Genomic DNA, 16,907 nt, shown 5'->3' on the forward strand with positions numbered 1-16,907 from the left:
GACAAACAGATGAGCTCAGCCCTGCTGCAGGGGGCAAGGCCCTGGGTGGGATATAAACTCAGCAGTTTAAACACTGCACCCCCACCCTGTGCTCCCCCACAAGTGTTCAAGGCCAGGTTTGATGGGGCTCTAAAACAACCTGGTCTAGTGGAAGGTGTCCGTGGCCATGGGTTGGAACTGGATGATCTTTAAGGTTCCTTCCAACCCAAGTCATTCTGTGATTCTGCAGCTGGAAGGGAGGCAGTACGCCCTTCCTCATGCTTTTGGTTGCTGCTGCACCTCTTCCTGTGAGTGTCACTGGTTCTGCAGCCACCTGGGCAGTAGAATGTCCTTGGGTATCCTGGTGGGGGTTGCAGGGCTGGAGGCAGAGGAAAAAGGACCTTCTGGAGCAGAGTCATGGTTTAGGGAGATGGACATCAGAAGTGGGGGTCACACCCAGCTTGAGACTCGGGTGTGGCAGCAGGAGGGCCAGCAGGGAACACACGATCCTGCTTTGGAGGCAAGCTGGGACTAAAAGGCAGGGGCAGCAACTCAGACCTGTATCCACAGGAAAAGTTTGGGGTTGAGGGAATTCGGGGGGGATAAATCGTTCTTCCCAAGAACCACAGAGGACCCCGCACCTTAACTTCACCAGAGCCCACATCAGTGTCACCGTCCCCTCCTCTCTCAAGAGCGCCGGGATGAGCAGGGCTGTCACAGAGGAGCGGGGAGATCAGCCACGCAACAGGTTTGTCACCAGTGACCAACTGTCTCCCAGTTCGTCACCGTGCGGGTGTCCCGGCGCGGGGATGCCCTGGCGAGGCGAGCCCGCTGTCAGACGCGGGCCTTGCCCCGCTCCGTGCTTCCTCCCGGGGCTGGCGCCCCGCCCCGTGCCCGGAGGCGGGACCGGGGCCGGCCGGGCCGGGGCTGCGGCAGGCAGCAGGTGCCGAGCGGCCCCGCCGCCTCTGCCCGAGCCGCTGGCTCGCCTCTGTGCGCTGGTGGCTTCGGATGCCTCCGCTCCGGACTTCCCACTCATGGCTCTGATGTCCTTTGCCGCCCCCTGGACACGCAGCCTGGGATGCTGGCTTTCCTCCTGGCGGGCTGTGCCAGCCACGTGCCGTCGCCTCCGAGTGTTTTCCAGTCGTGTGTCCCTGCCTCGCTGGGTCACTGAGCTCTCCGTAGTCTGAAAATCCCTCCTGCTTCAGCGGGATCCTTCAGCTCTGCCGACTCTTCGGCTTCCTGGTCTTTGTCCACCCTGTTCCTTGGCCACGTCTGTTCAGACCTTGCTCTTGACTACGCTTGTCCCCTTCGAGAGGAGGCTTCGAGAGGAGCAGACAGCGTGGGGCGGCGGTGCGGGCCGGGCCTGTCCTTGCTCCGTGGGATTCGGGCTGCGGCCGGAGCCCTTTGGGAGCCATGGGCCGTCGGCTCGTCCGCGGTGTCTCCGGGGCCGCGGTCTTCCTTGCCAGCGTGGCTCTCCTCTCCATGCGGCACCGTGGGGCTCGGGAAGCAGCTGAGTACCCAGGGATCGGGGAGGGGATGTTGGAGAAGCCAGAGCAACGGAGCGAAGGGAGCCCAGAGGGAGCTGGTGGCAGTGGGGAGAAGGACGTCAGACTCCATCCGCCGCGGGTGTACAGGGCTGAGGGAGGCCTGACGCTTGGGGACATTTTCATAGCTGTGAAGACAACCAAGAGGTTTCACCAGAGCAGGATGGAGCTGCTCCTGGACACGTGGATATCCCAGGCCAGCGAACAGGTGAGTGTGTGGATTCTGACTGGAGAGAAGGTGTTAGGAAAGGGGCAGGCATGGGGATAAAAGCTGGGGGAAGGGGAGGCTGGGCACTGTAGTGCCCCTCAGTACTTTGCCTCATTTTCTCTATTTCTCACTTCACATTCAAAGGGAGATGCTATTCAGCAAAATGTTTCATCAGTAGCTGCTTCCTGGGAAAGGCTGGTGAAGATGCCATACCAGACTGAGTGCACAGACCATCCTGTGTCTGTATGGAATGGTGGCTTTCCATTTCTCCTAGTGCCATGGGTTTGTTGGGTTTGGAGCTGACAGGCTGCCCTGGCCCCTTGTCAGGATGCCTACACTGTGCCTGGGCACCCATTGCCCTGGAAAGGTGCAGTGCAGTGGGCAAAAGAACAAGGCAGGCAGGCTCCTGGAGGATCTCCTGTAGCCCTGCTTACCTCCCAGCATATCAACACAGTCCATACTTCTTGAGCAGATGCCTTCATGTGCCTGATCTTGAAGTGACACAAGTGTATTTTTGACTTTTTCTTTTTTTCTTTTTTTTTTTTTTTTTTAAATTGGGGGCCCGCTGTTTCCATCCTTTGCTGAAACAGTTTGGAGGGTTTCCTTCCTGCTGGAGAAACTGATGTGGAGCACCACGTTGGTGGTGCTGTGCAGGCTGGCTTACTGGTGGGCAGCAGTACTCCCCAGAGCCCCGGTGCTTTTCCCTCCCTCGCAGAGCTGCTCCTCAAGAAAGAAGAAATCCTGTAGCTGCCCTGAAGGGTGTTTTTTTTTTGCCTCTGCCTGTGTGTGATGGGTGCCTATGAGGCAAATCCAGGCCCCAGCGAGGCAGGGGGACGGGGGCGGAGGTGCTGGGTAGGAGAGCGCCTGAAGCAGTGCAGGGTTTTCTGGGTGAGGGTGGTTTTCCACTTCATGGTGCTGCAACTGTCTGGTCTGCTGCGGTCGTCACAGGAAGCCATGTCCTATTTTGAGCACGCTTCCTCTCCTGGCTGCTTGTCCCTCTCAGCGTCTGAGATGCCCTGCTTCCTCCTGCAGATGCACTTCTCCTCTCCAGCCAGCTCCAGCCCAGCAGCTCCTTGGAGAAACCAAACCCAACCACGTGGCTGCACTGGCATTAGGATATTGCTCGTGGGGCCTTCCCAGAGGGTTTTTAAGGAGCAATTCACCTGTCCCTCCTTTGTTTGACATATCAGTGCCTGGCCATTCTGCTGATGACAGGAATTAGGTACTAGCTCCCCAGACTCATCTGATCCCCGCTGGAGTGCAAGTGATGTCCAAACCTTGGAAGAGATGCTGAATTTTCCATGCTGCTGCCAGCCTCTGGAAGTCTACACAGACTCAGCAGAAAAATAGGAAGGAAGGGGTAGACTGGGAGTGTCACTCATTTTTAAACAGAGTTTTTTTTCAGTGTTATCAGTTTTTGTTGCAAGCTCAATATTTTGCTTCCCCCTCCTCAATTTTCTGTGTTTTTCTTCTTTTTTACGAAATGGGTTTGAGGGGAGTGGGAGCAGAAAGGGATGTCAAGAAAAGTACATGAAAGTCAAAAACTTTTTTTTTTTAATATATTCTTGCTCAAGGGTTTTTTTTTTAAGTTTACAGGAAAGGGTTAGTTTTGAAAATTTGACAATATAGAAAACCTTGCATAGCAAAATAAAGACAGCTTTCAATTTGCAAAGGACATTCAGTTGTTGTGGGGACAGGAATAGTGCACCAGACCTCCTATATTGAGTCCTTATGGAGAGACAGGCTTTAGGAATCAGTCCTGGAGAAATGTAGGTCTTGGAAGTCCTGATGTGCAGAGGCTGCCTTCTCCTAGGGCTGATCCAGCATCTTACTGTCTCACCTGCCCTTAATCATGGCCAGAGACCAATTCAGTGAGTGTTTCTCCTCCTGTGGCCAGCAGGGACATTTAACCAGCTGGCTGTGTTGCTGATGCCTAGCCTGGCTTCAGAACTGGATACCTGCATGGTGTCCTCCTGGAGGAAGCAGCCCAGACGTCCCAGGTCAGGCTTAGGTGACCGTAACAGGAGGCAGCAACAGCTGTGGTTTTGATGGCAAGGACTCCCATTCTACCCCTTTCTTCCTATTTTTCTGCTCAGTCTGTGTAGAATTCTAGAGGCTGGCAGCAGCATGGAAAATTTTGATGGTATGGGAGCTGTATTAAAAATCCTCTGTGTTGGACTCTGTTGGGGTAGAAAATAAGAGAGAGATTGTCTCTGAAACTGCTCTGTTTAATCTGAAGACATGCGGTTGGTGAGAGATGGGGAAGTGTGAGACGGGCGCTCTTTGCTGGACCATGCTCTGCCTCGTGAGAACTGATCCATGACAAACTTCCCACTGGAGATGGATGTGAAACCCATTTTAGTGAGAGGCCTTTTCCTCAGCAAAAGCTTAATCTAAATACAAGTGTGGGTTCTGATGATTATTTAGCTGGGCAGAATCTTGGAGTGACTTACACTCCTGGCCCCAGTAGTTTTGATGGAGATAAGTCCAGCTTTCTGGTGTGGTTTGGTAATGTGAACTATTTTTAGCACTTCCCCTCCTTTTAGAAGCCCACACACCCAGCCAATTGGAAGGAAACCTTTGAATGGCCCATCCTGAATTGGCTTTCAGATTTTCAGTGATGTGAATGCACCCCAGATTTTGAATCTGTTGTCTCTGCATGACACCACTGTAATCCTCTAATGTGTTTGCATTTTGGAGAGGGTTTCTTCATAGGGAAATATAGCCTGGGAACTTGGCAATGAACATGGCCCTGGATTGTCAGGTTCCACATCTTTATTCCCTTTTCCTAGTTTTTTATTGCTAGGCTATTTCCCCAGTTTGTGGTGAGGAGGTCTCAAAGTCTAGCTTTTATCCATTGCCTGAGCTCTTCTGTTCATGAAGAGCTGCCAGAAAAAGCTGTTTGACGCAGTGGCTCCATATCACTGCTTGCACGGCTGTCCAGCAGACATCCTTCCCTACACAGACGTCTTCTCCACTCCAGAATGGAGGGATACTTTCTGTGCTTCATCTCTGGCAGCAACTGCTGTGCCAGGTTTCCCACCCTCAGGTGTGTGAGGGATGGTGAGATGAGGATGGAGGCAGCTGCATGTGCTGTTGTGATCTTTTGCACTTGAGCACAGCCAGGTCTACCATGAGATCAGTTTGAAAGTGCCAGAAAAATTGGACTTGCCTGGTTCCCACACTCATATTTCCCTTTTCCCAGTTATTTTAGACAGTCTGGTGTTGCTTGTGGTGACAGTGTACTTTCATCCTTGGGTTCCACAGGAACATGTTGGATGTCTGCAAAAAAACCCCAACATTTCTCATCTTGCATCAAGAGAAAACTGGGAACCTCAGAATATTTTTACAAGCAGAAAATTTGGAAAAGATACATCTTGCTATTTTAAGTCAATCAAATGTGATGTTTGTTAGACACGTGATATCAAGTTGGTTTTATATCTGTAAGCAAGTAATTTCCAGCAACAATATTTCTTGGGATTTTTTTTAAATGTCAGAAAGTTTCAACGGCTTTAGATTTTGCTTTTCTTAAGATGAAAATATTTGCCATAGTGGAAATTTCTGACTCTGACATGCTGGCAAGGAAAATCCCGTGCTGCTGACAATCCCTGCCTTGCCTGAAGGTTGTGATATGGTTCCCTGACCCAGAGCAGTTCCTTTACCTGAGACTTGGCTAATTGCTGCTTGTCACATGATCCCCTTGGAAGTGGTTTTAACTAGAAGACTTCACTGGTGGGGTGGGGTAGGAATGTGTGCCTGCTCCATTGCTGCAGCTCAGCTCTGGCAGGGTAATTCACCGAGCACTGGAGCTCATCCATCTGAGATCAGGAAACCATGCTGCTGTCTGTGCTTCAGCCAGGTGTCTCTGAGGGTCCTTCACTGCCTTATTTTCATGTACACGACATTTCTCCTGCTATGTCCTCTAGATAGGGGTATCTCTCCCAAATGCTGGGTGGGCATGGGGAGACGTAGAGACTCGTGTCTCCCTGCCAGAGCCTTTGGGAGCAGTGATGGCTCCTGGAGCTGCTGTCTGCCTGCCTTGTTCCCTTTGTGCCTGCGCAGGTGCTGTGTTTAACCAGCCTGTGGGCAGCTGGTGGGGAGACTGTTTATGGCTCGCGACTTCTTTTTCATTTCATGAAAGCTCATTTTCTGCCTGAGGAAAGCTTTTCTCCACCAGCCCTGATCCTTGCCTGGCTCTGAAGAGGGGGAGATGTGCCACATAATGGCAGCAAGGGGGATTAGAGAAGCCTGGGAGTGGAGGAAGAGGAGGAGGAGGGGGCAGAAAGTGGCGGGGGGCTGTGCACACTTCACACACAAGCAGATGTTCTTTTACCCCAAGCATCATTTAACCACAATGCTTTAATTTTTCTACCACTGACACCTAATCCGGGGCTACCTCGCCCCCTCGCTCAGTGTCATAGGTCCCCTGTTCCCAAGGCAGTGTTATGGGGGTGAAGATAAAGCCACACAAGTACTGATGATTGTGCCCTGCAGGAAGGGGGAGCACAGCCATCCTTCTGTTCATCTGCTGCCTGGGAGTGGGTACAGCAGCAGAGGATGGAGTGGGGTAACCATGTCAAGTGTGTTTCAGCTGTGGGAGGAAGAAGTGAGCAGCCAGGAATATCACCAGCTCTACCCTGAGAGTAATGTCTTTTCCTTGTTTCCCCAGACCTACGTCTTCACTGATGAAGAAGATGGTACCTTGAAAAAGAGAATGGGTAATGACCTATCCTATGACACCACCTTCAACCCCTACTCTACCTTCAGCCCCTGAACTGTCCTGGCCTTGAGAGGGGGTCTGGTGTGAGGGCTGGCTGTCCTGCACCAGCACTGCCCATTGAAACACACCCCTTGTGTGTCCTGTGGTGGTGATGATTTGGTGCAGTTGGCTTACCCCAGGGCATGCAGGGTGCTGTCTGCTTTAAAGCATCCATGGGTAGAAGCAGCACATGACAGAGCCCCTCAATCTCTGCATCATGGTTGGCAGTGGGCAGGGTGGAAATGTGGATGGCAGGCGTCCTAGTCTTGGCCAAGTTGCTTGGCTCTGTCCATGTTTCATCTCATGGTAGGAGGAGGAGCGTAACCCATGTCTCCATGGGCTTGGGTGCCTTCTGGGGAGCTATGAGGAGACTGTCTGTGAACAAACCCCTTCCCTGCTGCCCAGATGTCCTCCCTGTGACCATGCAAAGTGGGCTGGCTCTGAGCTTTCCCTCCTCTGGCAGGTGGCCATGTGATCTTCACCAACTGCTCTGCCGAGCACAGCCACCTGGCCCTGTCCTGCAAGATGGCTGCAGAGTTCGACGCCTTCCTGGCCAGCGGCCTGAGGTGAGGCAGGGCTGCCGTGGGGGGACCCCCGAGAGCAAGAGGCACCCTCCTTACTGCAAGCTTCTTGTGTCTTCCTGTCTGCCCCAGCTGGTTTTGCCACTTGGATGATGATAACTACCTGAACCCTCGGGCGCTCCTGAAGCTCTTGTCCTCCTACGCGGAGACGTGGGATGTTTACCTGGGCAAACCCAGCCTGAACCGACCCATCTGGGCCTCGGAAACACTGCCAAACAACCAGACGGTACAGCCTGTGGTGGTGGGGTGGGGGCAGTGGGTTGTTTTGGTGCTCTGGCTCACATTTGTCTGGTTTAACCCCAGCCAGCAGCCAAGCCTCATGCAGCTGCTCACTCAGTCTTCCACCAGAGTGAGTGGGGAAAGAATCGAAAGGGCAAAAGGTAGAAAACTCGTGGGTTGAGATAAAGAAAGGGAAAGCAAAAGCCATGTACGCAAGCAAAGTGAAACAAGGAATTAAATCACTGCTTCCCACGGGCAGGCAGGTGTTCAGCCACCTCCAGGAGAGCAGGGCCCCATTACGTGTAATGGTGACTTGGGAGGACAAACACCATCACTCAAAATGTCCCACCCCTTCCTTCTTCTTCCCACACTTTATATACTAAGCATGGTGTCATATGGTCTGGAAAATCCCTTTGGTCGGTTGGGGTCACCAGTCCTGGCAGTGTTTCTTCACAATCTCCCTTGCACCCCCAGTTTCCTCACAAGTGTGGCAGTAGGAAAGAAAGAAAGGCCTTGGCTGTTGTGTAAATCCTGCTTAGCAATAACAAAAACATCTCTGTATTGTCAAGCTGTATTCAGCACAAATCCAAAACACAGCCCACACTAGCCACTGTGAAAAAAGTTAACTCTACTCCAGCCAAAACCAGCACAGTATTGCAAGGACAGACAGGTCCCAAAAGGAATGGCAACAGCTGAAAACTTGCCATCTTGTCTAAACATGGCTGTAGTTGTTGACTAAATTTGATCATCCAAGGGGCAGAGTCCCACGTTGCTGCTCTCCTTTGGGTACATGTCTGACAGGACAAAAGCCTGCCCTAGGCACCCCCCCTGTTGTTGCCAGCAGGAGCAACTGGCTGTTCCAGTTATGAGGAAGTGAAAATCCATGCTGTACTGCTAGCAATCCCTTCCTCTGGGCAGCAGTCAGGGGGCTGGGGTGACAAGAAGGCTGTGTTTGTCCTGACATCAAAGCCGGGTTTTCAGCATTCCCAGCTCTGGGAGCATGGTATTGTCTGAGCCTCTGCCATTGATTTTCTCTGGTTCTCTCCAGAAATCCGTGCGCTTCTGGTTTGCCACGGGAGGGGCTGGCTTCTGCATCAGCCGCAAGCTGGCAAGGAAGATGGTGCCCTGGGCCAGGTGAGCTGGGGAGTGTGGGAGCCTTTGGGGATGAGCAACATGGCTGCCCATTAATTCCTGGCAGTGTCAGACCTGGATTTGTGCATGTAGCGTTTGCAGAGGTGCAGAGTGCCACGTGCTGCACGTCTGCAAGGTGTGAGACTGCAGGAAGGATGTAGTGGGTGGGTCTGCCAACTGACTGAAAACTGGCAAGAGCAGGCACATCAATAAACATGGTCACAGGATGATGCACTCCTCTCTCCCCTCTCCTTAAGTCTCTTGGTTACTCCCCACACTCCTTCCCATCCCTTTCAGCTTCCTCTGACTCTTTTCTCATCTGCCTATCTCACCTCCCCTTCAGCCTCTTTCCAGCTTTCCGTACCTCCCTCCTGAGCTAATTTTCTGTTCCCTCACCCCAAACTGTTTTGGATTCTCAGGTGTCCACTGTCATTTCCTTAGCTTGATGCTTGGAGGACAGAGGTAGGTCCCAAAGTCGTGTTATCCCAGCCTAGAACAAGATGATGCCCTAGGTTATACCACAGGCATGTACACTGGTGGGCATTGGCTGTGCCTTAACCAGCCTTAACCAGATCTGAGCATTCCCAGAAGGACAAACCTGATCCACACCAGGTGGCTGCTTTAGTGAAATCCCATTATAAGTGTTTTATGGTAGACCCAGTCAAAAGGATGATCTGTGATCTAGGGTAAAGTCAAAGTGGCACAGATGGACTATGCCTAACCTGACATAAAGTCTGCCACTACTGTTTTTAAAGTGCTTAAAACACATTTCAGCTTTCTGGGGGTTGTTGTAGTGGACAGCACTTCATACTGCGTAAATAATTCCAATTCCAGAAGCCTTAAAATTTGGTTTAGACTGTCATCAGAAAATGGCCAAGTATGTGGTGTTACATTGCAGTAGATGGCTTATTCAAGCTGCATGTCCTGTTTTTACTTCTCCTTACACCTGCCATGTGCTCCCACTGTTTCTCTTGTGGTGGCTTGTCTGACCCCTCAGGGATGTCCCCAGACCCCTCAGTGGACTTCACCAAACATGTGGAGAAGTGACTCAGAATGGTCTGTCAGCTCTCTGCATCAGCTTCCCAAGGACCTGGATTATGTATCAGGGTCAGCGTGGCTGGGAATGGTGAAAGAGCAAGCCTGTTCCTGAGTACGTGCAGGCAGAACTCAGGGGTTTCTTGCCTAGTTACAGAATTTACTCTGGTTTTCAGTAATCTCCCACCCAAGTGGATGCCTATATATGCCCCTACCCTGTTCCTAACCCACGCAGCCCTACTCTCTTCCAGTGGCAGGAACTTCCTGAGCACGTCCGAGCTCATCCGCCTGCCAGATGACTGCACCGTGGGTTACATCATCGAGTGCAAAGTCGGTAGGCAGCTGATTCCCAATGCACTCTTCCACTCCCACCTGGAGAACCTGCAGCTCATCCCCACCTCTCAGCTCCTGCAGCAGGTGAGGAGGGGAGAGGAAGCAAGAGGGAGTGAAGGAGGAGTGGAAGGAAGCTTGCAGGCACGTTGTTCCACTGATGGCAGTGATGTGCATTGAATCAACCATCTGCTCTTCTGGGGAGGCTTTCCTGACAAATGCATCTTTGAAATAAGGAGCAGATGTTGCCTGCAGCGCAGTTGCCAGTCACAGTGCCCTGGGATCTGTGGTGGGGAGTACATGTGGGGGGAGTGATGGGAGGATTGAGGGCATCCCTGGGAGAATGTGGCACAAGGACAAGCAGAAATGATGATTGACTGGGAAAGGACCTTTGACATGGCACTCTCTCTGCCTTGCAAAGGACTAGGAGGGTGGACCATCATGGGAAGCAAGACAGGAGAGGTGTGGAAGGCAGAGGCTAAGCCAGCAGAGAAAGAGCTAGAATGGGAGTTTTTGTCATCCACAGCAAATTCCTTGCTCCTGAACTCATCTCATTCTCCCTATTCCTTTCTCACCACTGCTTTGTAGGTCACTCTCAGCTATGGTGTGTTTGAGAACAAACTCAATGTCATTGAGCTCAGCGGCCCCTTCTCACCCCAGGAGGATCCCTCAAGGTATGGGGCATGAGTGCTCTGAATGTTGCTGCTTGTGAGCCCTCAGCAACAGGCTGGGAGGGGAGGCAGCCCAGCGGGGTGCAGGAGGGCTAGAGGGAGGGACAGGAACCTTACAGTCACATGGCTTATTAGGTGAGGGGCACCCCAGCATTAAGCTATTTGTGAATACTTATAAACGCTGCAAACCTTTTTGGGTGAGTGGGAAGAAACGAAGCATTCAAAACATTTTATTTGGACAATGCCTAAGCCAAAAGTATTGCTGTTTATTTCCCATTTTGAGACTGAACAAGCTAACCTTTTACCTCAGGGACAGGAACAGAAATGTTCTTTTAAACTCAGGAAAGGAAATTCTGCTTGTTTTTTCATTTTATGCTTTGCTGAGAAAACTGAAGGGAAAAAAGAAAAAGGTTCACTTCAGGCTGACTGCAAACAAAACTGTTCTTTGATTTACTTTCTCCTCTTTGAGTGAACAAACCTAAAGTTGTTATTTGCAGAGCATGAGTAGGAAGATCCTGGCAGGAGATAGGAGGGGTGGGAAGCAGCAAGGTGATGAAAAGAGCATCAGCAGAACCATGTAGCAGGGGCTGGTGCAGTGCCCATCTCCCTGCCCATGATCAGGGTGAGCTGTGGGCTTGGGCTCCATGGGCCAGAGCTGGATTTGGGTATCAGAGGGAGGCTTTGCTGAGAAAAGACAACCAGTCCTGAGCTCTGTGGTGCAGGGTGGGTCCCTGATGTGGAATGGGGTGTGAGGGAGATGTCTTCCATCTTCTAGCTGTGTGCTGGTGTAAAAACTGTCCTCTGACCTTACTTTGCTTTCTCCCCAGCAGGTTTCGATCCCTCCACTGCCACCTCTATCCCAACACCTCCTGGTGCCTGCAGGCTGTTGGCTGGTGATGTCTGAGCCTCAGTTGCAGCAGATCCAGGTGATACCTGCTCACCTGTAGGGAGTGGGACACTGAAGAAGCTTGGTGCTCCCAATTTCACCTTCACTCTGGTGGTCTTGGCACTGTGTGATAGCTTTCTTGGTCCTCACTCAATATTGGTCTGATCAGAGAGAGACAAGGTGTGATCCAAAGATGGATAAGATGAGCTGATCACATGAATGAGCTTCTCATCTGAGCTGGGATATGTGCAAGGGATGGGAGCAGTATCCTTCTGAGCAGATAAAGGATCGGATAGTGACTGCTGGGCATCTGGGTGGAGATGAGGACTTGCTGCTGCTGCTCTGTGCCCTGGCTGCATCTTGCTGGACTAGAAGGGCCCTGTGTGTGCATACCTGGTGCCCAGCTCCTGGTGGATGGCAGCATGTCATGGCTTCACACTCTCTGAGCAGGGCCTCTTCCTCCGTATCGGTGCTTTCCCTACTGCCCACACTCCCCAGCCACAGACCTGCTGAGTCTCTGCTTAGTCAAAGTCTATAGAAATGGAAAATGTGACCATTTTTGGGCTGAACGAATCCTGGAAAAGCATAGTCCTTGCTCAACAGAGGGGAGATGGGCAGGAAGTACAAAGAATCAGGAATCCCCTGCTCTGCTGGGACACAAGAGAGGGCACAGACTAAGGGAGCCAGGGGAAACTGAGTGGGATGGGGATGGTTCCACGTTGAATGTTGAAGGTTTGATCTTGTGTGGTGCTGCATTATTCCTCTCCTTTTACCTTCTTGATGTGGGGTCAGGATAATCTCTTGCTCTAATTACCGACCTGTCGTCTGAGATTAGAGTCCAGCTCCTATCTGTGAGAAGAGACATAAAGGATTAGAGCTGGCTGAAAGAGAGGAGGAAGGAAGAGATGGAGAAGGAGTGCTCAGGAGCGGATTAGAGGTTACAGCTTTGTAATCCTTTCTGTCCCCAACTAAAAAAATTAAGTCATGAAGGAACGGAAACAGCAAGGCAAAGAGCTTTTTATCTCTGTGGGGCATCCCTCCAGATGCCAATAGGATCTTTCTGCCTTCCTGCTTTCCCTGCTGACCATAACAAGGGGAAGAAGTGGACCCAAATAGGTTACAGGCTTTCTGGCATGTTTGTGGAGGGTCCTTTTCTCAATACAGTGCCCAGTGTGAAAGCTGAGCAATGGTCCTTGCTGGGGAATGAACTTAGGCATCATTTTGTCCTTGTACACACAGTTAAGTGGCTGGGGGAGGGTTTTGCAGGGAAACCTGGAAGGCAGAGAGGCTGTTTTAAATGGCAGGTGGTGCCACAAACAGGTATTTTTCTTTAAAGAGTATTTCAAAACAGACTGCTGGGATCTCTGAGAGATCCTGTAATCTCCAGATGAAAGGACAAATGCCCTTTCTCTAAAGAGCTGCTCAGCTTTGATGCTGCTGATGTGACTAAGCCTGCTGCTGGTGGGCTGGAAGAGCTAAAGGCAACTGTCATTGTGGCTTTGCTGTTTTGAAAACTGGCCACTCTGTCACCTCCTTCCAGCCCCAAGCACCAGCATCTCCTACACAGTGCACACAAAGTTTAAAGGAAAGGCGTCAGAAAGACCTTCCACCTTTGTGAAGGGGGATCTAGAAAGGAACGAGCACTTTAAATTCTGGAAAAAACAGAAGGCAGGAGTCTGCAGAGCTGTTTTCCAACCTGGCCATTCCTACTGGCATTTAGTCAGCTTGTGTAGCAGCACACAGCCTTGCTTTCTTCTGTTGCACCTTTGAAGTAGAAGTTCATCCTGAGCAGGCATGGGAGCGAGCTGATGCCAGTGACCATTCCTTGAGTTGTGGAAAGCCCTTGGCTCACACGGCTACGCCAGCCAGGAATCCACGTGGCACAAAACAGGGACACAGCTATTGGAAGAGGGATGCAGCACCAAAAAGTCCTGCCCCACAGGACTAGTGCTTTGGGCGTGACCAGAAGATGAAATATGGTTTTGTGAGAAGGAATGAGTCTTCAAGAGATACCTACACTACTTGGATACATCATTTTTCCCCATTCAGATTTTCAGCTGATGTTAATAGAGACTTTGAGTTAAAAAGCTGGTCCTGGCTGTAGATGTCCTGGTGACAATCAGAGCAAAATGCGATTCATGTGAGGAAACTGGTACAGCAACTTCACTTCCCTGGGGTAAAAGCAAAGCAGAGAAACCGAAAGCTTGCTTTGGATCCTGGCTTCAGCTGGTCTGAATTGACCTGGTGCCTTTTGCATGGCTGAAGATCAGATGTTTAATGGGTTGAATCCTTGAGTGGCTGCACGGGGACCCGTTTAAGACTGGGTTTCGTTGCTGGAGCAGTTAAGTGCCACTTCTGTGGAAAATGTCTTGTCTCATAAGGAAACAGAACAGATGAGAAGATGTCTGGGGCAGGGCATCTCTTGGGCCGTAGAGAAATGAATGACAGAAAAGTCCTGCTATGCCTGTGACGACAATACGCTGGAAAGAAAATAGCTTCTGAGTCGACAAAAGAAACCAGGTTTTCTCTAAGAACAGAGAGACAGCTTAATGGGATGCTCACCGCATGAAATTTGATCAATGTTAAAACATGAGTTAAAATTAGTTTCAGGAATAGTTCCTGCCCCTGAGGCTTGCTGTCAGATATTGTGGTTTTACAGTCTCATTTTCCTAGTTTATTAAAATGTTTAGCTGCTTGGGAAAATGAGAAACAATCTCAAGTGAAACTTTTCAGGGGGCTGTCTTCTTTTATTCTCTTTCTCTTGATGTAACAAAGATTTTGGAAAGGTTCCGCTGGGTCTATTAAATTTGTATTTTTTAATTTTTTTATTTTTTTTAATATCTCTACCTGTCTCTAGCTCATACTTCATTTTCTCATTGCAGGGAAAAAAACCACCAAACCCTCTCCCAAGAACAAAAAGGAATGGAGTCATGGTCTTTATATTTTACTGGCAAGAATGGGGTCAAAGTCAAGGGTGTTGGCATGACCCTGCTGTTGTGCAACATTAAGTGTAGTTCAGGGTTTCAAGTACAGACACTCTGCCTGCCCAACACCATAGCAACCAACACTATTAATGATGTTTAAACTGTATACTGAAAATTCAGAAAAAGGAGGAGGGAAAAAAAAAAGCAGTTACAGTATTTGAAATGTAAAATATTAAGTAAGGCTTTCATGTTAACAATATCTTTTCTTCACTTTCCCCTTAGCGTGAAGAATTTTTATAAGAAAAGCCCTATTTGACAGTGCAAAAAAAATGCTAATGACTATCCTTTCTTTAGGGGAAAAGAAGTTAGTTGAAATAGGTGGGAAAATGCCGTTGTTGCTAAAGACTTGAAGGGGAGAGAGAAGAATAGCAACATTAGACAATGGTTCTGTCTCTGGTGCCAACTCCTCTTAACAGCTCTGCTGCCAAAGAAAAACAGATTCCTGAGCCACTGTGGGATTTGCCCAACTTGTACCCAGACTGCAGCCTTCAGCTCTCTCCCCAGGCTTCTTGCTGAGGAAGCAGCCTTCAAAAGGCAAGCAGTTTATCAGACAGAAGTCAAAGGATGAGAAATAGGAACAGGAAGAAAAGAGATTGGAAGGAAAGAGCAAAGCCTTGGAGGAGCATGGAAGTTTTAGCAGTGATTGCAAGTGCTGTTTGGGGGCTGCCCAGCAAGAGCAGGAAAGGGGGTGTTGCCTGGGCCTCCAGGTCTGGATTTATTTTGTGATCAGGGCAACTGCAGCTCACCAGTGCCACTGAGGATGCCAGCCTGTGAGACAGAGTCCACCTTGGAAGAGGTGAGATCAGTTTGGTTGGCCCTGAACCTCTTCTTTTTTTAATAACACTCCAGATAAGTCAGTGGCTTTTCATCAGTGTTGGAGTCACTTCCTTACAACAGATTTAGCTTCTTAATTTACTTCTGCCCTTGCTTACAATGCAGGCTTTTCAGATAGTCCAGAGTGGTATCAGCAGCTCTTTTAATTAATTTGTTAAATTTCTTTTGTCTTCAATCTCTGAAAAACCTGACTTGACAGCCAGCTCTACACACTTCTGGCATGGATGCAGAGATGAATGAGGGTGGGTGACTACTCCATTCAGTAAGTGCCTGGTCACAGGGAGGCATGGGCCATCCTTACATTTTTCCTTGAGGAACCTGCTAGCAGTTGGTGCCTGAGATGGCATCTCAGACTAACTGGAACTCTCTCCTCTGCCAAATAGTGCTCATCATGTGGCTCCACTGGAGAGGATGCAAGGGTTGCCATGGACATAAGCAAGGCCAGGAAGAAGAGCAGCATCATAAATGTTAAAGTAACTGTGCCTGTTCTCACCAGCTGGTGCAGGATTTTTTCCTGTAGACGTTCTGCCTATATACCTGGGAGGTTAAAGGAGTGCAGAACTGAGCTGTTGTTGCTCAGATGGCATTGCCTTTTAAGGCTGTTCCTTGACAGCCTAAGATTTTTTCCTCTTCCTGTTTGATCCAGCTTGGGTTCCAAGAAAGCTGGAACTTATCTCTCTCCCTGTTTGAACTGTAAGTGATTAATTACAGACCCCAAGAATGGGCTCCTTGCCTATCTCTTGTGTTTAAATTGCCTTCCAGGATTTTGCAAAGCTAAGGAGCCTCTTCGGATTTTACAGCTGACTGTGCTTCCGTTAAGCCTCTCTTGGTTTTGTTGGGAGCTGCATCTCATCCATAGTGAACTTTAAGAACAAATTAAACAGGATTTGCTGGCCCTGACTCTTCTGCCACTTGCTTGAAAACAAGACAATGTTGATTTTAGCAGTGTAGGAAGAAGAAGTGCGATGAAACAGGACATTTGGATGGGGAGAGATGCTGCTATTCTGAAACCCTGCTTTCCCCATCCCACCCCCAGAAGTGGGGCACAGAGAGAACACACAGCTGGTGCCTTTGGCCACGTTGTATCAGATGGAGGATAAGCCATGAAACATCCAGCAATTGCACTGGCAAAGGATCCAGCAGCCCTGGTTCTGAGCCAAGACAAGCCTGTACTTCGTACTGGACAGGGTGCTTACTCTAAATTACTTACAGGCAGGGACAGGGTGAGGAAGGAGGAGTGGGCTTCCAGGATTGATGAGGCAGTATTGTTATGTCTAAGCAGGGAGAAGAGGATGCTTTTTGGGCCAGAGAGGGGTAGAGTTCAGGAGCAGAGTTTCCACCCAGAAATACTATGAAGATCTGAAAGATTTTTGGTATAAGCACATGTGAAGGGAGAGGTGAGGGATGAACCAGGTGGTTTGGATAAGAGAAAGAACCATAGGGAAAAAAAATCTACACCCTCTTCATGGCTGTGCTGGCAGATAATGAATAGTGGCCTGATGACCAGTGCCTTGGGGCTTAGGGGTTAAAAAAAAAGAGGGGAAAGCCAGAAGGAAAAAGGTAAGGATTGTCTTCCCCTCTGCACACACTCGTTGCTGGCTGGTGGTCTCTCACCCAGTAGCCTAGGAGGAGATATGGGGCTGGCAAAGCTTCTGCTCTGTTCTGCATCTTCTGCCTGAGCATACCCCACGTAACTCAGCTTCCATGAACACTGGGAGGAGCAGCAGGCTGGGGCAATGAGCAGGA

The 16,907-nt window shown here is 50.0% G+C and overlaps 1 protein-coding gene across 2 annotated transcripts; it reads left to right on the forward strand.

Annotated features, from left to right (window-relative positions):
• Positions 1-538: 538 nt before the first annotated feature.
• Positions 539-15,797, forward strand: MFNG (MFNG O-fucosylpeptide 3-beta-N-acetylglucosaminyltransferase). Of its 2 annotated transcripts, XM_039725588.1 has the most exons (9): positions 539-1,731; positions 6,401-6,449; positions 6,954-7,056; positions 7,144-7,297; positions 8,339-8,424; positions 9,708-9,873; positions 10,375-10,460; positions 11,288-11,383; positions 14,226-15,797. In XM_039725588.1, exons 1-8 carry the CDS (start codon positions 1,393-1,395, stop codon positions 11,352-11,354), a joined length of 1,050 nt encoding a protein of 349 aa, XP_039581522.1. In that variant the 5' UTR covers positions 539-1,392; the 3' UTR covers positions 11,355-11,383; positions 14,226-15,797. The 2 variants fall into 2 exon arrangements, with proteins under 2 accessions (XP_039581522.1, XP_039581521.1); XM_039725587.1 differs by having other exon boundaries at positions 11,288-15,797.
• The last annotated feature ends 1,110 nt before the right edge of the window (positions 15,798-16,907 follow it).

The sequence above is a fragment of the Passer montanus genome, unplaced genomic scaffold, assembly GCF_014805655.1.
Source record: "Passer montanus isolate IOZ18808 unplaced genomic scaffold, ASM1480565v1 scaffold55, whole genome shotgun sequence".
NCBI lineage: Eukaryota > Metazoa > Chordata > Aves > Passeriformes > Passeridae > Passer > Passer montanus.